The sequence below is a fragment of the Talpa europaea genome (genome assembly GCF_964194135.1).
Source record: "Talpa europaea genome assembly, chromosome: 6".
Taxonomy (NCBI): domain Eukaryota; kingdom Metazoa; phylum Chordata; class Mammalia; order Eulipotyphla; family Talpidae; genus Talpa; species Talpa europaea.
Genome location: NC_140072.1, coordinates 37,305,608 through 37,327,229, shown reverse-complemented (window position 1 = coordinate 37,327,229; position 21,622 = coordinate 37,305,608). Strand labels below are relative to the sequence as shown.

At 37.3% G+C, this 21,622-nt stretch overlaps 1 protein-coding gene across 11 annotated transcripts in view; it reads left to right on the top strand.

The window, feature by feature from the left end:
* The window catches only part of MAP4K4 (mitogen-activated protein kinase kinase kinase kinase 4), a gene marked incomplete at both ends in the record, with an annotated part of 179,468 nt that overhangs the window by 85,772 nt on the left and 72,074 nt on the right, over nt 1–21,622 (top strand). For all 11 annotated transcript variants that reach the window (XM_084234424.1, XM_084234427.1, XM_084234426.1 and 8 more), the window contains one exon: nt 5,835–5,891. In XM_084234424.1, the coding sequence (XP_084090550.1) occupies nt 5,835–5,891 (57 nt within the window). The remainder of the gene's footprint in view (nt 1–5,834; nt 5,892–21,622) is intronic.

Sequence of the window (21,622 nt, the reverse complement as noted above, 5' to 3'; positions counted from 1 at the left end):
AACTCTTGTAGCTTCAATTTCTTCACCTATACAATTGGGGTAGTGTGAGGAATCATTGACAATGCATGTAAAGTGCTTTGTTCTAAATGGCCCAAGAGTGGGGGGCATCATGGTACCTTTCTCCAGGACTGGAATTCCCCCCTTCTCCCCCCCCCACCCCGGTATGTCACAAGGGGCATACTTGTGGGAGTTCAGGCTGTTAAGTATGCCTGGATACTGGATTGTTAGGAGAAGAAAATATTTGTTATTCCTAAATTGTTTACTTACCTTACATTGTGTCATGAACTTAATAGAATTCCCTTTTCTAATAATTCTATTTACTCTCAGATCAAATGAATACAAATGTTTTTCATTCTGTGAGAAAAGGTGAGATTTAAGTAGAAAGCCCTATGAACAGAAAAAGGGCTGTTAAATTACCACGCACTTCCTTGTTAAGGCATGAAATGGTGGTGCCATACAGGACAAGGATACTCGAGATGAGCTTGGAGGAAGAGTAGGAAAACTTTTTATCAAGTAATCGATGTTGAAAATGGCAGGGCCCACCCCTTAGGATTGGAGTCTTAAATTAAAGACTCTATCTTTCATTTCTTTGATTCATGTGCTACTTCTCTAAATTTCCTCTTATAAATGAGACTGAATTGTGAAAAGAGATTATGAATTTGCCTCTCCGTGAACATACTTACTCATCTTTAGTATTTCAGTGGAGTTACTGTGGTCTAGGTAAAGATTTATGCAACATAAGTTAGTTACCTAGTACTTGGTGATAATAGAAAATTTAGGACAACAGAAACATCGTTCTCTTTCTCTTGGGATTTAAAAGCATCCTTGTGGAAGCTGTTTGTCCTTCTCACTGGCTTTTTTTAAAACACTCCTCTGAGTTAGGGACTGATTTCATTAGAGGCAGGCAGGCCAACAGGCTATCACAGTACCCAGCATTTTAAAACCATGTGGTATGTGATTTTTAAGAATTTCCTCCTTAGACCATTGTCATAAATGCATGCAAAAAGTGCATACTTGCAGATGTAAGATGCAATTTTGATTCTGGTAGAAACATGAAGGAGAATTGATAAGTAGAGCATTTCCCTTAGCTTCGATGTCTGTTAAGAATAGTTCGAGTTTTCCTTTTAAATAAACAAGCCTGCATTTTCCTCATTTAGAGACTAAAAATTAATCAAGTTTCACGAAGCTTGCTTACTGAAAATGGCAGTTCTGGTTAGTATAACATGAAGTAATATTGTAGTAATAATTTTAATTCTAAATCTTAATATGCCTACTAATCCTTCATTGAGGAGAAATAATTTCAGCTATTTCTTTAAAAACAAGACTTCAGTAGCATGAATTTGACAAGTTAGTAGAAACAGAAGCCCTTCTTGCATTTTATATCATTACTGTTGAAAGGGGAATCCTATTGTCAGTGTACCTTGGGGCAGATAATTTAATAATAAAATTAAGTCAAAGTTCTTCATCTGTAGAATAGGACAAGGACCTGCTTTGGTGCCCTCAGGTTAGTTTTTAGTATCTATTGAGAAAATAGCTGTGAATAGTATATGGAGACTTTTAATCATTAGATGTCGCATAAGTACATGATGTTTACAAGGCACCTCACAAATAAAGCAAGTTCTGGCATTTTATAATCCTGGATGGGACACCATCTCTAAGAAATGTTGGCAATAGGACAGGAGAGAGTCAAGTTCATAAGTGGATATTAGGTGTGTAAATTTAATACTGACCAACTCATTTGCTGGTGTATATTAAGAGTGGACAGTACAATGGAAAGAAAGTCCTTTTTACTATAATGTTCCATGCACAGGTCAGGAGTTTCATTGACACAGCATGCTAGATCCAGAGTCAGGTGAAAAAAAGTGGTCATATTGCTTATCTGTAGTGAGTAGACCGCATGGAACAGCCTTCCAGAGATGGTATGTGGTCATCCTAATGGGATGTAGTAGATGTTTTCAAGCCTTAAACTTGAGGGAACAATGCCTTTTCCTGTATCCCACAGTCTTTAGCATAGTGCAGTTGATAGTGATGATGTGTATTTTCTTTTCACATACTGCTGAGGCAGTGTGAAAAAGGGTCATTTGTTACAGCTAATGCAATGCTAGGGAAATATGATGGCAGGGTTTGGGTGTCGAGGTGGGGGGTGCAACTGAACTTTTCAGTCTTAGCTTACCCTGAGAGGGCAGTCATTAATAAATTCTTTTCTTTGTTGAGGGAATCACAAATTTCTATTCTTCGTAAAATTCTTCAATAATTTTACACATGATTACATGCATATTAACATTCATATATTCAGTCCCGGCTTTGCTTTTTTCCCTCAGGCTGTTTTGCTGACCATTTTGGTTCCTTTACACAAAGATGGGGCATCTCAGCAGATAGATTATTACTTATGTTAGTTTCAAATTCAGAGATTTTCCCCTCTTTTTAAAAAACATAATTCAAGGAGCCTCCCTGGTGGCACAAGGGGTTAAGCACCACACTATGAAGCAATCTGCAGCCTCTGCAGCACGAGTTCGATCCCTGGCTGGCCACAGAGCAACCTACATGGCAAAGAAGACCTCTCCTGTCTTGCCCGCTGTTCTCCTCAGCGGTGTATTTCAGTCAGTTTGCCTGTTCTGTTCATTACTCAGTCTCTGGTGAATCCTCTCACCCCCGCATCTTTGGCCTGTACCCCCGCTCTTGTATGCATAAACAAATAAATCTTAAAAAAAAATAATTCAAGAATTATCACTCACTGTGTCCCTCATATTGGTCATTTCATTTGAATATAAGATATGGGCTTAAATTGATTAGATTTGAGGTAGTTGCAAGCTGAATTAGGGAGAAAAATGGTAAGGAAGTCAGAATGGGTCTGTGGTGGGAGTAGAAAGAGGAAGACTCTGCCGAGTGCCTGCCCTTTGCCAGATCTGATTGCCAGGGCTTTATGTACTCCCTACACTTTATTTATAGCTTGCTTTATTCTAGAAAAATATCTTAACCTTTTGGTGATCTTAGGAAGTTCGTAGAAGTTAAGCAACTTTCCCAAGGAAATACAGTAACGAGGCTATAGCAGAGGGATGAGAGCCCAAGGCTGCCTGAATCCCACATTCATTTGTCATAGTACATTAACTTGTTTCTTAGAAAGGAGCATGGCAGAATTAAATTTAAAGTGGATCTCATTTTGGAAGACTTGGTATGTGTTAGTGAAGACTAATGCCTTTTCATGATCTGTCCTCTAACACAAAATAATTGCTTAATTGTTAGGTCTTGATTCTGTAATCCCTTAGTAGGGAAACTTATGCTCTATATAAAGCAAACAGTGAATTCACAACTCTCAGCTTTTATCCTGCAGTCAAACTGCCATGTCTTGAAACTACACTTGTTGTCTTGAGCTCAGGGGTGGAAGGAAAATGGGAAGATACTGCTATTATATAAACATCTGAAGAGATTTTTTAGTGTTATTCAGGTATTCGGAAGACTTTCTTACCCTCGTCTCACCTAGCACATTCCTAATGCAATACTATTTGAAAGAGGGAAAACTAAATGAACTCCTGTGACATTTACTCTCATTGTTTGGTTCTGTCAGAGAGAAAAATGCTTTAGTAATTTGGAAGTAACCCTAATGCAGGAAGGAGTGGCAGGTCTGTGTTTTTAGATTTGAGGACTGACTAGGTGCTAAAGAGATGATCTTGTGTGCCTCATACAGAAAGTATGGGAGGTTTGCTTTATACACTATCCTTTTAAGTTCTACTTTTTTTCCCCTTATATTCAAGAAAATCATAATTAGACTTCATGTTTTTATGGCCAGTCGTAGTCAGAGAAGTTTTATCACCCCAAGGTCTCTTTGGGGTGTGCTTGGCCATGTGTCATGCATTGTTCTTTGTAACTCATTTGTTCTCAACAGTAAACTTGTGATGTGGACACCGTTACCCCTCTTCTACAGAGGAGATTGAGATACCCGCAGCTGATATGTTCAGCTCACAGTACCAAGTGGAGGAGATGCGTGTGAGCCCATGGTCAGGATCACTGTTGGGTATCAAGGGTCCTGCCCAGGCCTGAGACGCGAGGGGAGAGCTCAGTTTCCCATGCATTAATGCTCAGCACAGCACTTGGTTACAAAGCTTTAAAAAGGCTGAGGTTTGTACACATAGATAGAAATTTTAAATGAGTGGCTTAGAGGTGGGCACTGTCTAAAGATGCTGCATCAAGACATGTAAGTGGTAAAACTCAGAAATATGGGCACCCACATAAAATAAATTACTTTCCTGACAGAGTTGTATTCCACTTCATGTACCTCTGAGACGGAGCTTCTGTAGGTGTCAATTGCCATCTAGATCATTTTGAACGCTGTTTGTGATATGTAGACAGGACAATATTTTCTTTCAGGATTGTGGATTGGGTTGTTCACCTGTGAGTACAGAAATAGTGCCAGACTCTTCTCCAAAGCTATTTGGGGATATTAGAGAAGGTGTGAAAAGTGGGGTACCAAGGCAGCAGGTGAGGTGGTAGCTCAGATCTGTTGAGACTGGGTGTGCTGGGAAGTGTCTGTAAGGGCAGGAAGGCAGTTCCTTGGTATATGAACTAATATGGGCTAGCCCTCCGTACTTCAAAAGCAAAACTTTCGACTGTACTGCAGATGTGTGTGATATTAGAAATGGTGCCCACGCTCATTGGCAACACTTGAAGGCTAGAAAGACAATTCATGTTGATAGGATAGTGGAGGTGGAGGTGGTGGTGTCTGCAGTGAGTTAAAATCAGTTCTTGGCATGTGAAGTTTATTTGTCCTGGTTTCCTGTGTATTAAGTTGTTGCACAATTCTTGCTCATGAACCCCTGGGCCACTGTTGGACTGCATTCTGCCATCACCACATATAATTGTGACATAATTGTAATATAGTGTCATTTTCTTGGGGGTTTTCTCTGTGAGTTGTAGCTTGATTTCCAGCATAAACTTTCCAGAATAAATTGAGAGCTTTCCTCAGGTTTCAAGTTCATACTTTTTCATTGGGAGGCCACATAAAACAGGCTCTTGGAAAACATGGGAACATTCTGTTTCACATTTGTTGCTGAAAAAACCATTTTCCACAAAGTTTTAAGCAGATTGTGCTCAGGTCAGGATATCTGGGTAACTCTTGTTACTTGTCTAAGAATGACAGTGGAGCATTGCTAACACTGGGCAGAGAGGAACAAGACTAGACAACAGTGGAATCTAATACTCCTCATCTATTCAAGAATAACCTAAAATATGTTTGAAATATATGTAGTTATATAACTGGATAACAAATTTTATATTTCAATTCAAGAATTAAAATATTGCTATATGAAACACTCTGTGTCCCCTAACCCCACTCTCTATGCTCTTTCTTCAACTTCCTTACATTGGGGACTTCAAGAAAGCTTCAAACATGACTCAGTATAATTTTTATAAAGTTAAATAAAGGGTATTGGGAGTACACCATGGAAAAAATGACTATTATCCATTTTTGACAAATATCTGAAGGTTTTTTTTGGGGAGGGGGCTTGTCATGTGGAATGTTTAAAGGAGTGGTCAGCCTGATAACAGTAGAAAACATTATTTAAGTTGTTTGGATTGAGAGACAATAGTACATTAAACCCAGGAAAGAAAGAGAGAATTGATGCTTTCTCAAAACTCATTTGTTCTACTAATTGTTTTGTTTATTAGGTATAGTTCATTGTTATTACAAACCATATTCTATTGGAGAATATGGGGCCATTTCATCATCACTTTTGGGGAAAAAATACAGAAGAGATGATTTGTTGAAACTCCAACCATTTTGTTCTGATGATTGTGCAAAAATAGGGGTACCAATTATCTTTCTTCTTTCTGTTTTTCAGGGTCGACATGTTAAAACAGGTCAGCTGGCAGCCATCAAAGTTATGGATGTCACAGAGGTAAGATTGGGTCACAAATGTATTTAAAGAAACAGTTAAATAAAAGACAAGGCTCCCCTATCCCTCTGAACCCCAGTGTAAGACTATTGTGTTGTTTGAAGAATTGGTCTTGTACAAATGGTCCTCCTGTGACATTATGGGTTCATAAGGTCTAGCAGACTGTTTGCTTAAATTGTTGCAGATGGTCCCCAAGTAACTAAGAATCAGTAGCATTTTCTTTACAAACCCCCTACTCTCCGCCCCTCCCCCCCATCTGAGTGATGTCATCCTTGGCAACATAATGGACTGTAATTGGAAACATCTTCTCTAATGGAAAAGAAAAAATTTGAGAGAGATCATGGAGGTCACATGAATAGGGAGATTTAGGAGTGTGGGGGTAGGGAAAAGCTTCTCTAGGGTATCAGGCCACATTTGGACCATTTCTTTTATTTTTAACATGAGGAAAGAAAGTAGATCCAGCCAAGTTCCCAGAGGTTTGAAAACAGAAACATCTGCTACAATGCTGAGCAGATTGTTGGCAAAATTTAGTAGCAAAAAATAGTTCCTGAAATGGTCACATGAGGATTTACTGTGTAACTTAAGATGGGAGAGAAGAGAAATTAACTCAGACAATGTTGAGTGTATATATGCTTGTGTGTGTGCATGTGCCTGTATGTTGTAAATGAGTTCATATTTAAGATATAGCCATGAATTATGTGAGCAAAATCCATTTTATTTCAAATTACTTTCATCAGAAGTTTTATTTTACGCTCTCATGATTGCTTCTAACTTGTCTAATAATGAGTAAGATTTACCTAGATTGCGAAATCTAGAGAGGTCTCCTTTTCTGCTGTATTCTTTCCCAGTATGCATATGTGTAAGAATCAAAGAACATTTTTCTCTGGACCACAGGAAAACTGATAAGAGTTTTATGCAAATATTTGACGATAAGACCTTTTAAGAGGTGACTGCTTGCTTTTCTCTGGAGAGGTTATAATGAAAAAATTACTATTACTTGGTTGGATGGTCAAAAGATTCTTTTAACATACTGTGGTAAGAATTCTGTCTCTTTATAGTGATCCTATCTTGGTGTATAATTCATTGGGAAATTGGATGTTTTCCAGTTAAGTAGTTTTAAGATTATTTTAAGGGGTGGTGAAGGTACAACAACCTTACTTACTATAATTTAAACACAATGGTCTAGTTATTTTTGAAGTGCTGTATGAATGGCACGATCATTGGCACCTTCCCTTAAAGCTTCATTCATACCACTGTGTGTGTAAGTTGGAGCCTACATTTTTTTTTATAGTATACTTCCGTGCTTGTTTATTGGCAGACCTATGGGTGCCATTTTAAATGCAATCCTTTCAGAATTTTTTGAACCATTTGGAAGTCACAGGAGTTGCACCTGTGTTTGCCTGGTTTGCATGGCTTTTGTGGCCACTCAGGCAGTGATGTCTCAGATGGAATTAAATGGGGTTTTTCTTCTCTGTAGATGTTCTGTTCATCTAAACCACACCGATAAAAGGTGTGCAATATGTGATCATTGTTTTTTTAAAAAGTATAAAATACAGGACAATACAAAGAAAAAGTTAAAGCCCTAATGATACTATCACCTGATAGTAAACATTGTTGGTGTTCTGGTGTATTTTAAATAATTTGAAATAAGATATTTAATAGACATATTACTGAATTGCACAATAAGAGGTATTTTCTGGCTTGAAAAATCAAGCAGTGTTGCTGCAGTATTCTGTGATGAGATTCTGGAGCACCTCATTGCTGTGGAAGCGCACCTCACTGCTGGAGCTAGTAGCGAATGCCTCCAAGGTTCCAGAATAAAGTGGATCATTCCATGTTGCTTGTGGCTGGTGATGCATGGTTATGAAGAGTTGGATCCTCTTATCAAGGCTACTGTAACTGGGGGTCAAATCCACAAGTCTCTTATTGGGGGGAAAAAAACTGCTTAGAGAATTGTTTTAACCAGCCCTCCTCTCTCTGTTGTACTGTTACTGGGACAGAAGAAATAATGGGGATATGTGGAATTTTCAATGGAAAAGCAGAGATACTGTAGACTTGATAAAAGAAACATCTATATGTAGACTGAAACTAGATGAAAGTACCATTTCTTGTGGCGCTAGTTGTGTGTTGATTGGCTAGGTTTCTCCCCTGTGTCTTTTACAAAAATAAAATTCATAAACCACTTATACAAAAATAATTGGCCTCAAAATTGTTCTGTTCACAATGTGTTAGAACTGTTTTACTCAGACTTTGAAATTTTTTAAATTTCAAATAAGTTATATATTCTAAATAATCCTAAAGAAATTAGATGTGTGGCTTTATCATTACTAATACTGTATTTTGTTGAATCTGAGATGGTATTCATTTTCAGTATGTACCACCTGTAGTTTGTATAATAATATGTAATGTCACGTACCATTGAAGAGAGAAAAACCTTCCAGTTGGACCAGGATGGATCATCAATTCTGAGGTGCATCCCAGTTTCAGAGATGTTAGATGATGAAAGCATGCATTTAGGAGTGATGAAATAGGATTAGCAGATTTATTTACTGAGCACTTACCATGTGGCAGTCCCTGTGCTAAGTGCTTTATTGGTCAAATTTTACTACTCCTGCATCTTAATTAAGGAAATTTTGTTATTCACAGTTTCCTACAAGACATGGAACTTGAGGCTAGAGAAGTTAAATGATTTGCCAGAAAACATTTATTTAGTAGGCAAAAATGGCAATTAGGATATAAACCTAGATTTCTAGGAAATGAGACTACACCATTTACTATGTCTTCTGGGAAGGCTAGAACCAAGGCTGGTCACTGGAAGTTGGTATTGATACAGTCCACAAGAATGTTTTCATAATCTTTTTTTCAAACCTTAGTCCAATCCAGGTTTGTGGATGACGTTTGATAATCTCATCTCTTAACTCACTTTTCATCTAGATCAGTTCCTCTGCACTCTCCCTAACCTTCCTACTTTTTTTTTTTTTAAAGTTGAGTTTTGGAGTAATCTAGCTAACTGTTTAAAGTATGCCACCTTCTGTATTTAATGTTTCCTCCCTTCTATATTTCCTGTAAACTGGGAATTAGATTTTGAGGCTTGGGTTAGGTCCAGATTAAATATTTTTGGCAAGAATATCTTATTGGTGATATTAGGTACTTCATATCACATCAGGGGGCACATTTATTTTAGTAGTTTCACCGTTAGTTAAGCCATATTTTATTCGCTTGATTAAAAAAGTGACTATGGGTATTTTCCAGTATAAAGGTGATACTTGACAATGTGTGATAGATTCTGTTCAGCAACCTTTCAGCTGTTTTTGGTATTCAGTTGCTGTTCTTTGCCTGAGTTAGTTTTTACTGTGAAATGTTCATTTCTCAGAGTCCATCTTCTATTAGTTACCTTTAGTTTTATTGTTTTCATTAGTTAGCATTAATCTATAAAGCAGTTTCTTTTCCTACCTGCCTTATCCTTCCTTGTCTTCCCTCTTTTTTTTGGATATTACTACAGACATGAGCAGTTTTATTTGTTGCGTGTGTTTCCATCATTTAAAGCGGCTTGTTGTTAACTGCATTTTTTTTTTTTAATCAACTTGTGCTAGATTTGACCATGGGAACTTTTCCAGACTAACCTCTGTAGCCCTTGAGATGACCCCATTACTTTTTGTGTATTTCTTTATTTGCTGGTACAAAAAGGTGTTTGAAGCTCACTTGCCAAAAGGTGGAATCCCTTCATCTGAGGAACCGTAGTTTCTTTTAGGGGGGAAATTATTCAGAAACCTAATATCTGAGTGCTGAGTGTGCTCGCTGATGCTGGGGTTATTACTCCTAGGCTCTTTTAGTACATAGAATATGGAAATGTATTTCCAAATATCAGTTTTTCCTTAATTTCTTTTATCCTTAACATTTCTTTTTTCTCCTAGACTGAAAATCTTGGTACCCAACAAAATATTTACTTATTTGTTCTATCCTTCAGTGAACAAGAAGTAATTTCAGAATTATAGTATCACTGTTTAATAGTAGACATGGGGTGAACTTAATTTAAGATTTTTCTCAAGTTCTTTTTGTCCTTAAACTATGTCTATTAAAAATTTACAAAGAGAGCAATTCAAAAATTACTTGAAATAGTTCTTTTCTCTGTATGGTTTATCAATTTAACGCTCACCTAGATTCAGTTTCTATTTTGATGTATTTACAGGGTTTACTTTTTCCCTATTTTAATTCCTGAATGTGTGAATTATTATACAGTTCACAATTCAAAGCTATGTAAAAAGGTATGCATTTTGAAAAAGTTTTTGGAAGTTTAGGCTAGGTCATCTGATACAGACCATCTTATACCCAGATATTTTCAGGAAGTTTCAGTGTCCTTATTTGTGTTTGTTATTGCTCTGGGCAAACTAGGACTAAACATCATTTGGGGTGATGCCAAGAATAGAAACAAAATGAAAACGTGGTGTTTTTATGTCCCTTGGAGATAAAATGGTGCTCTTTGGCACATAGCATTTGGCCATAGTTTGTCCCCACTGAGTGGGAGAGCTGCATCTAGTCGAGTCTTCTGGCCGGACTGGTGATCTGTCTACCACTCAGCCTTTTGGCACAGGATGAAATTAAAGTATTAGATTCTGCTGCAGCTGCAGCAACACTTAGGACTTGTCTCAGGTTCCATCCCAGACTGTTCCATCAGAAATTCTGGTTTGGGGCCCAGCAATCTGGGCTTTAATAAGCCCTCCAGGAGATTTTGGAGGACCCATAAGTTTGAAAACCCTTACTTCAGTGAAACGAAGGCATGTCTCATATCTGCAGAATTCCAGCTCAGAGACAGTGTCACTTCCTCTTCAGAAGCATATTGCTATTTGAATTTAAGGAATTAGAATCCGGATCTTAGATTCCCAGTTTCAAATTTACAATTTCAAACATCAAATTCTAAGTAGGCTTGTTGAAAGCACTGTTTTGATATGCACTTTAAAGGATGGAGGGTTCTTGACTGTTTTTCTCTTTTCTCAGTTTTTTGTTTTGTTTTTGTTTTGTTTTTTTTGGTCTCAGGTTTGTTTTTAACAGATCAGTCAGAACAGAGTTTTTTTTTAGTCTTATGGCCAAAATGTTTGTGATTAGTAATTCTATCATATTTCTTTGAAGGACGAGAAGATGGTGGGGCACAGGGAGCCAGACAATGAATTTTATTGAGTACCCTCCATATTCTTAGCACTGTACTCCTAGAGATGGGAAAATAAAAGCTGTGCAAAAACCTGGCCTGTGCCTGTTATCAAATTGGAGAGGCAAGAGCTACCTAAGATGTACTCTCTTCTGCTAAGCAACTGGTAGATAGGTATTTGAGTGCTATCTGAACTAGGTTCACAGAGATTTCTTGTTCTCTGGGCGCTCTCTTGCAAGAAGGAGTAAAACAACCTTTCTTCGGTGAAAAAACAAGGCACTGTGAGGATTAACAATTTTACACTTTTCAAGTTGGAGGGAAGCACTGTGTGGTAATGAACGTGCTGTTCTTGTCTAGACTGAAAATAAGAACAAATGGGAAGGAGGGAGAGATCTCTGTGGACTGTGACCTATTGTTCCATCCTGTTGTTCCTCAGAAGCCAGTTAAATGCTACAGCCTTACAGCTTGGTACTGGCTTCTTCCATTTCAGTCCTCTGGTGGTGCTTGTTCTCTCTGCCCTTCCACGCCTGATGCTAGCCAACTCCCATCGACTCCCAGAGCATTATTAGGGAGAGCTGTCTGTGCCTCAGTGGGGTCACTCCTGTCAATTTATGACTGAATGTTATGTTTCTCCTTCATCTCCCCCCACTCCCCTCCCATATTTTTTTGGCCTTCTGCTATTTTTTATCTTCTAAATTAAAGGTAAAAAAAGACAGAAAGCTTTCTTTTACTTTAGATAACACTAACATAATTTAAATGGCCTTGATCTTAGATTTTAGATCTTCCTAATTTGGATTCTTATCCTTACTCAGCCTTTCTGTAAATCTAACGAAGACAAAAGTATTTTTATTATTTTAGAATATTGATGCAAGATAAATACTTGAAAAAAAAACTCTTAAAGTCATCTAGAAATCTCTTAAACTTTGATTAATTTTAATGAAAAAGTATGACAATGATTTTGAGAACTAGTAGTTCCACTGTATTCACATACAATACAGCAGTGTTTCTTAACTTCATTTCAGTCATTATATCCCTACAAAGGCCTTCTAAGATATTTTCCTAATCACCCCTTAATGAAATTTTAAAATCTATAGATGTATTTATGCATATAAATTTATTTATAGATAAAGTGGTTAATTTCTTCCTCTACATCCAAGAACCACTTTTCATCCATTTGGGAAATGACAGCTCCCCCATTTCAACACCTGGTATAGAAAAATGTACTAAGTCTCACAACTGAGCCTGGTAAACTTTGAACTATTTCTGTTAATTCCCATTTTAAAAAAGTCCACTAGATAATAGGCTTAATCTTCAGTGATAAAGATGTGCTGTGGTGCTTATAAAGTGAATGAAATGAACTCATATACAGGCCCCCCCCACCCTCCCCTCCCCAAAAAAAACAAGCATCACATTGAGTATGTATGGTACAGGTACTTGTTTGATTTTGCACAGTAGCCTTTGAAATAGATGTTATCATCCCCTCTATCTAAGTGAAAGAACAAATGCTATGACTTGGATCAATGATCTGCCCAGCATAAAGCTTGTTCCTTGTCTCTTGGGAGTTTCCCTATCCTTTCTCCAAAAGTACTTTTATAAAGTTAACATAAGGAGAACTGTGAACTGCTCAACAAATAGGTATTTGCTGAAGTGTTTTAAAAAATAACTATTCCTGTGATGATATGATAGTGAAAATTTTTAAAGGATGATTTATTTTTTGTGGGGAGAGATTGTTTCTATTTTTGATTAATTCATTCTATCTTAATGCAAGAATTTTGTAAATTCAGCTTTGTAAGAATTTATAAAATGTGAAAAATTCTCCGGTACTATTCATGTTTATTGAATAAGTAAATAAGCAGAGGAAGGTTAAAATTAAGTTAACTTTTTATTTCACATGTTTGTTTTATATGTTTATTTTATTTATGGATAATGATGGAGTTCAGAAAAGTGATTGATCTACCCCAAATGTCAGACTAGTATCAAAAACTTCTTTTCATTACAGTGTGCTATCTTCTCTTACTTTAGGAGCACAGAAGTGGTTTTTTGTGTGTGTGGTTAGATTCTGGTAGTGGCAGCTAACAAGCTGCAGTGCCCTGTAAGTTGTAGGTACCCAAATTTTTGATGAATTAAATAGGATATTCTATTTTTAGTGGGCTCTTGAGAAACATGTAATAGATGTAGATTATTGGTTTCACAAGAAAACTGTTACAGTAACAGTTGTGTAATATTACATTGTTGCAATAGAGGACTTTTGAAGATAGGATTGTATTTTATAGCATTTTCATTTTCTGTAATAAAAATATTAAAATTATAAATTATACATTAGCCATAAACTAATAACACTAAGATCTGCTCGTTACTCTTAAATTTCATTCCTATAGAAAAGAAAATAAAGGAGCACTTTACAATTATTAGTGGTTAGAAAGAGTGAGTACATTTCTTGGTTTTGTTTTAAAATTGTCATTGAACTAATAAAATGATTTCTTTTTTTCTTATGAACATAAATTCAAGGCCTATAAATATTTTTTCAGAGTGAATTTATGGTTTATGAACCTCATAGAAAGTCAACCTCATTATTTAATAGTCATGTCCTGACTTTTACCCCCAAGACAGTATTAACATCCCTTGTTAGATGAGGGCCTAGAATTAAACATAATGAGGCTTTAGTTTCCTCATCTGTAAAATGGAATGATTCTTACTTCATAGGCTTTGTCAGAATTAAAATTATATAAAGTGTCTAGCATGTTAATTTTTGGGGTTGAGTATGGGTTTCTTTGTTACCATCTCCTCATTAAAATATTAAAATATTTCATCATTTTTGCTAATGACTTTTTAACACATTCAGGCCCCCTCCCTAGTCTGTTGTTCCCATGACCTCTGTCATGTGGCCCTGTGTCTACAGTCATTCCTGCAGGCTTCTTCATCAGGTGTCTTCTTTGTTTTGTCTGGTTATGGCCACCACTGGTCCTGGGCAATTACTTTGTCAAGGCCTATGAGCTGTCTTCATGATTGCCTAGAGACAGTCTCCCCTTGAATATATAATACATTACTCTGGGAAGCTAAGGCTGTTTGGATTCTCACAGCTTGGGGTTATGATAGAACTTATTACATGGATGTGCTCTACTTATGTGCACTGCTTCTAACAAATGTTCTGTAGTTTTAAAGAAGCATTTCAAAAGTGATTTGTGTATTGGCAGAAAATATATGTCATCCCTTTTATAAAATTAGAGAAAGTCCTTAGGTTAATAAGTATGTGATTGTATTTTTTAATTATTGTTTTATAGTCATACATTTTTCCTACTGTTTTATGGAATAGTCTTAATTATCAAAAAGAAATAGAAAAATATCATTCATTACTGAAAACATGACAAAATACTAAACATTTTGGTCAGACACAGTTTTGGTTGATTGAGAGTAGAAATGGCAAATGTCAACCATGGTTTGCAGGGTTTTTTAAACTGAACACTTAGTCAGTTTAAAACACTGAACACTTAGTCTTTTTATGTTTTAATTAATATTTTTTAGTATGTTTCCCATTAAAAATTCTTCCAAACAATGGTTTACTTTGTTTTTGTTTTTGTTTTTTTTTTTTTTTAAACTTGTCCTTCTGTTTAGCCTTCTGTGTTTTCAAGATACCCACTCCCCCAATCCTTTATACTCCTTGGCCCTTCTCCATTCCCTTCCCTGCTAACCTGATAAACCTCAGGTTGTTATTAGTGTACACTAACTTAAAATGATTTTTGCTTTATTGTTAATTGCTTTCTTTATATTTCTTCTATATGTGAAATCACCTGCAGATAAAAGATTTATGAATACAGATAAAAGATTTATGAATATAGGGTTCTTTATCTAATTTTTCCAGTGATGCATCATCCTACATGCCATGTTAGTGTGTGGCATATAGTAGGCAGATAAATATGTGTTGAATGTATGATGTCAGTGCTGGAAGACACACTGGAAATCTAGAGCTTCCTTTCTGATTTATTTTTATATGTGTAGAGTCCAAAACTCAAGAAGTTGTTTATGGTCAACCAGTGGTTGTGTTTATATGTTTGTATTATATCTTTGTTATGTATTAATTATATGAGTTGCCTTTTTTTTTTTTTTTAAAGATGGACTTTTTTTTTTTTTAAGATTTATTTATTTATTTATACAAGCACTGGGTACAGTCAGAAGCACGGGAGGGTGAGAGAATTCACCAGAGCCAGAGCAGGGAGCAGAACAGGCAGAAGGACTGAAGTACACTGCTGAGGAGAGTAGCGGGCGGCAGGAGAGGTCTGCGCGCCATGTGGGACCCTCACCTGGCAGCCGGGGACCGAACCGGCGCTGCAGAGGCTGTGGGCAGCTTCGCAGCCCAGTGCGCAACCCCTGCACCACCTGGGAGGCCCTGAGTTACCTTTTGATATAAGGTAAAATGATGAAGAAGCACAGTTGGAAAGAAAAAAATTGAGTATCTTGTGCCCATTGCATTGAAACACCTCACCTTTCAGCGTTGTAAAGCCTTTTAAAAGGATTTCCTTTGTACCTTTACCCATATTCTCTTCCAAATTTAATTCTGATAATTGCTTTCCAGTTTCAATTTTCCTTTTAGGACCTGAGCATAAATTCATGGCCTACCTGAAACTGTCAAAATAATAAAATTTCATGGAAATGTTTTATTATTAGTCTGTCAGTGTCCTCTGAAAATCTATGATGAAAACATATGCAGTGTCTTAAGTTTATATGACAGTGAGTTTTCAGAATGAAAGCTTTAAATTGCTTAGTTGGAAAAACTTTGCACTGCTCTCACCAACAAGCATTGTATCCTGAGAAAAGGTTAGTGAGAAATTTATACTGGACAGAATCCCTAGTGGCAGAATCTTCTAATTTATTCTGACTTTTGTACCAGCTCTCTAGAAAAGAGGGTCAGCTTTAGTGGGATTGATGTAAAACAAGATTAGAGATCTTGCTAGTTGATTGGCTAAGTTTTTAGCTTCTGCAACTGCAGTACTGTGGGTACACTATTAATTGATAAATGGCACTTAAGCAGCACAAGGCAGCTAAGCTTTCTCTACCCCAGGGTAGAAAAACTGCCCTTTGGTGAATTAGGAGACCACAGAAGAGCAGCATGTTTTTATGTTCTTCCCCATTAACACCCTGTGACATTTCAGCTGTGCCACAGTTTACACTCTGTACTCTATACTTTAACTCTTACAATGTCACATGACATGATGAAGTCCAGATTATATTGTGATTGTAATCCTGTCCTAAAACTGATGTTTATTTTAATAATTATTTTACAAATGCTCGCCTCTTTGAACCTTAGGTGTTTTATGTAGTTCAGTATGCCTTAATAAGTTTTAAATCATCTTTAGAATCATTATAGTTATTTAACATGTATTTAAAAACTTGTCAGATGATAGAAATTGATCTGGCTTTTGTTCCTAGCTATGCTACTAACTAATTAGTCTCCACCTCTGATACAAAGTGCCCATGACTAGACAAAACCTGCCTCAAATTCTAGCTTCTGTTAGAATCAGGCATCTGATGGTTGTCATGGTGTCCAAAGGTCTGAAGTTCAGAGGTCTTTTCTCCTGGCCTGGAAGTCCTGTGCCAGATCTCCTTTATCCTCGACTCCTTAGTTTCTAGACAGTGTAGACCCCTTTCTTCTCTCTTTTTAACATACCTGTGCTGTAGCAATGTAGCCAGTGATGCCAGAAAAAGTTGCTTCTCTAAGATAGCTGTGTCTGTTTGCTTTTCTGCGTAAAGGATAACATGCATATAGAAAAGTACACAGAAAAATTTTAAGATAATTAAATTTCAAGAAATCAAATACTACTCTAGTGAATCAATTACGAGGTCAAGAACTAGAACATTGCTAGTACCCCAGGAGTGCCCTGACCCTTTTTTAGTCACCAATCCCCATCTCCCAAGAGTAAGCGCTAGCTTGACTTTTAACTTGATGGAGGACTTTTGTTTCTGTTTGTACCGGATGATAGTAGTACCATGTTGTACTCTTATGTCTGTATTCTCTCACTTGATGTTATGAGATCTGTTCAGATTGCTGTTTATACAGTTTATTCTAATAGTTGTAGTATTCTTTTGTGTCCCACTAACTGCCAAGTGAATACATCTCTTCCTTTGGGTGTAGAGTGACCATCACACAGCCTAACACAGCCTTGTGTTTTGTAGGTGCTGAATTACCATAGAAGTAGAAAGAAATAGTTGGGAAATTCTCCTTTGATGGATGAGAAACAGACTATAGGGAAAACCATTACTTTTCCTCATGTTTTGGGCATGATTAAATATCTACTTCTTTTCTGATCTAAATTTATTTGCTGAGGGCCTCCCTGGTGGCGCAAGGGGTTAAGACACAAACCTATGAAGCTATCAATAGCCACTGCAGCGTGCGTTCAATCCCTGGCCAGAGAGCTACCCGCATGGCGCAGCAGATCTCTCCTGACTCATGTGCTGCTCCACTCAGCAGTGTATTTAGTCATTCTGCCTGTTCTGTTCCCTGCTCTGTTTCTGGTGAATTTCCCCACCGCCCCCCCATCTCTGGCCTATAACCCAGTTCTTGTATGCATAAATAAATCTTTAAAAAAATTTATTTACTGAACTACAAGAGTCATATGAGAGTAGGAAATATTGCTAAGTTTTGATGACTAGAAATAAAGTATTATTTAGGAACGTCTTTCAGAATTCCCATCTTCATTGGCTTCAGAGCTTTCCCCATTGTTATGGGTCCTCAGCAGAGTTTACCGAGTGTGATTGGGGATTCTTGTAAGACATTTGAGTGATGTCACGCTCAGTGATGTTTCATCCTCTTTGGGAGACTGATTAGCTTGGTTAGCTTTTTACCAACCCTACTGTGCTTGCAGCATGTCTCCTCCCTTCCCTTAAGATGATGGAGGTTTGGGGTGAAATAAAGATAGCCTGTGTTCTTGTACCATGCCACCCTCCCACTGTTGTGTGCTTCCTTCTTTATCGTGTTCCCTTAACATCTTCAAGAGAGAAATTTCTCAGGGTCTGCTCACTCTTGTTTCTGCTGTTAAGGATGTTTTAAAAACAACAAAGTTTTTGGTATGACATTTTGTCATAATTAAGAGCTCAGCAATAACAGTATAACTGCTAGGTTGAGGGAGTATGTCATTGTGTGACATTTCCTGGTGATGAATCACCTTCCCATGAGCCCTATTGATGGTCATTTTTCTTGTGAATGAATGAGATAAGGTGTTCAAACTAGAAAAGAGTGGATGCCTTCTTTCTGTTGCTGTTTCACTTTTAATGTGCCTGAGAACTTAGCAACATCGAATATCCTCTGATTTTTGGTCACTTGCTGAAGACTTTTCCCCGGAGCCAGAGCTGAAAAACGACTCTCTGGTTCCTCCTGAAGTCTTTTAGAAGACGATTTATTGGAAAATGACTGTACAGATGTTTTTGTTCAGAAGGAGAAAGGAAAAGGTTTCTGAGATTGCAGAGATTAAACTTTGGAACCACAGGGGAAAGCAGCAACATCTCTCTGTCTTTGTGAGAATAGTGGTCATGTTGGACCTGGTCTGTGTGATTTGGAAGGTTAGATCTTTTCAACCTCTCCCCATGCCTCCCACCCCTCCGTGCTCCCTTTTAACCTAAGACATGGCACTTCTTTATGATAGTTTGAACAAGTGGACTAATACATCTTACTCTGTTTGTTAACTGCATTACAATGATACCAGTGATCATGGGGTTTAGGCTAACTGTCATCTTCTTTTAATCAGTTCAGAGACAAAAGGGGCACCAGGTTTGGTAACATTTAGGATCAACATCGAAGTCCAACAAAGTATTTTCTTCTAGATAAGCCCACTGCTTACTAGTAACTACCAATTCTAGTTATTTTCCTCTGAGCGTTTTAATTTTTCCCTTTAGAAGAATGGGGAGATACCCATTTCTCCTTACATCACTGATTGTTTAGGAGGTAACTAGAGATGGGTGCTCTATGGTGTGGATGCGATGTGTGTGTGAAGTTTGTGGCTTGGGATCTTGTGGAGAGGGGCAGTTGCCTTTTTTCAGATATGAGGACTCTGCATTTTCCTCTGTATCTATAGAGCCTGTGACCATGGCCCCATCCCTGGTTCTAATACAGCAGAATTAATAACTGATGCTACTTCAGGTAAACCTGAGGTCACAACAGATGGTGGATACTTCTTAACTGCTATAAACTGTCATGTTTGTTTAGAAATTCAAGGTTTTGGGGCCTTTGAATATTATTTGTTCATTTTACTTATCACAGTGGTAAGAATATTAAAATTTATCCCCTCCTTCCTTTAAATTTATGAAAAAAAATAGGGAGAAAATAAAGAGAAATTAAAATATGACAAAAAGCTTTGATAATTCTTGTTAGCTTAATTATTGTTAGTATGATAATGTATTTTTTCTTGTTTCATATGTAAAGATAGGTATGTGCTGACACATAACGCTTTTGAAATGAAAAGTAATGTCCTCGTGTTCATCTAAATAATGGGAAGATGGAAAATTTTTTTTCTCCCTTACACTGTCCCCCTCTTCCCCTTACAATAAGTGCAGTAGAATTTGTTGGTGTGTTTCTTCTCTTTTATGGATTGAAGCTATTTCTGTTGCTGCTAATCTGTCAAGTAAATCCCAGTTGAACATGTTTATTTGTATGGCTGCATTTTGTTTAAAAGTTTGTAAGTTTGTTTTTATTTTAGATTTCTATAATTCAGAAGGCAAGTTCCATAACAAATGTATAGTCTTAAACATATCAAAAATTGATAAATTACCTTTAATCCATCCTTCATATAACTTCATGTAACTTTCTTTTAAGTCACCAGCTGACAACACACTTCTGTCTTTAAGCTTTTTAATAGTGTATATGTACTCTTTATTCATCTAGTGGTTATTTCTGCTGTCCATACAGTTGGTTTGGATAAGCTACTGCAAAATAGACTAGGTTGCTTAATATGTTTTCCTTAACAGATGCTCTTCAGGTGACAAGGTATTTGTCTTATTTTATTATTTTAACTCATCTGAAGAGAAAGCAAATCGTGGTTAGGGAAAAGAAGCAGTTATAGGACTTGGAGTATGCCTGATGACTGTTTGAAACTTATGTACTATTAAAACCTCTTTGATAGTCTGTGTTTCTGCTGATTCTTGACTGAAATCTTCCATCAGTTGCTTAATTGAGGTGGTTTACCACCAGTATTTGTTTACATATCATCTTCAGCATCTGCTGCTTTGTTTCAGTGGAAGGGAAGATAGCTAGCTGGCTGCTAGCCTGTCTCTAAAACAGGACTGTTGCATCATGTCTGATCCATGGACACAGCTGTGGGGTTTCCATGTGTGCTTGGCAGTACCAGCACCAAAAACATCTGGTCTAAGTTCCCTTCTCCAGCAACTGTATGAAAATTGTTTGGTACATAATGAAATAATGACAAATACACAGGAGACACAAGTGATTCAAGAGGCCAGGATGGTTTCTGTGCAGACTTGAGCAGTTCAATGAATTTGAAAATACCATTGTCATTTTGGGTTTGTGCATATGTATCACTTAGCCCAGTGCCCACAGATATGTGCTAAATTTTTCGCTCTAAGTTTGATGTTCATTTTGGTATTAGAGATAGTAAAAACAGTGGTGATGCTTTCAGCCAAACAGTGAATTTAGTTTGAACTGAATCAGTGCTATCAATATGTCTGAGATGTATATCTTAGCAACTTGTATGCATTTTTCCAGGGGATGTTTAGGGAAGGTTTTATTGTACCACTGTGGGTTTTTTCCTTATATAGATACTGTAAAGGGCAGGAATGGCCACTGAGCAGGTTTTCTGTGATCCAGCAGACTGGGTAAAGGAGGAGTCAGAGTCCTCAGTGGCGTTTGCAGGTCCTTTATTGGGATTTACCTGGTACACAGCAGGCAAGGGTGCTGGGGGGCTGGGAGCCTGGCAGGCCTCCCAGCCCCCAGCAAATCCTCACTCTATCTGGGCTCTTCTGTGATCTCTGCTTCTGCTTCTTTGCTTCTCTTTCGGCTTCTCTTCAGCTTCTGCTGGCGTCCCTGTGATGCCACCCTTAAAAGCCTAGTCTTAGCCCAGGTGAATCCCATCTACCTATGCCCATACCCTACTCCAGGTGCCTGCCATCAGGCATGCATTCAGGACCGCAAGGATCCATCATATATCCTGATGGTGGGAGGGCAGAAAAGCCTGACATTTTTCCTTACCTACAGATACTGAGTGTGTATGCTTTAATTTATTTATATTTGTATCATTATAAATTTGTGCATACTGTAATTTATATACACAATATGTAATTAATCGTTGGTTCCTGCAGTGACATTTGAGGGTAGTCTTCTCTTTGGACTGACACTTATTTTTATAATATCTGAAAAAATTCATGCCATTTAAAAACAAAAAGATTTCCAGAATTTGTTGCTTTTATATCTGTAAGACTTTATTGCCCAAATAATTAAGGATGTTATTATCTTCAGTTCATATTAACCTCTGAGGGGACCCAGCTCTGAATAGAAGCCCCAAATTGACCCTTTTGTTTGCTCTCAGCTATTAACTTAGACATTTCTTTTTCCTCTTAATTTGAGAAAAATTTGAGGTTTTCTTTTTAAAAA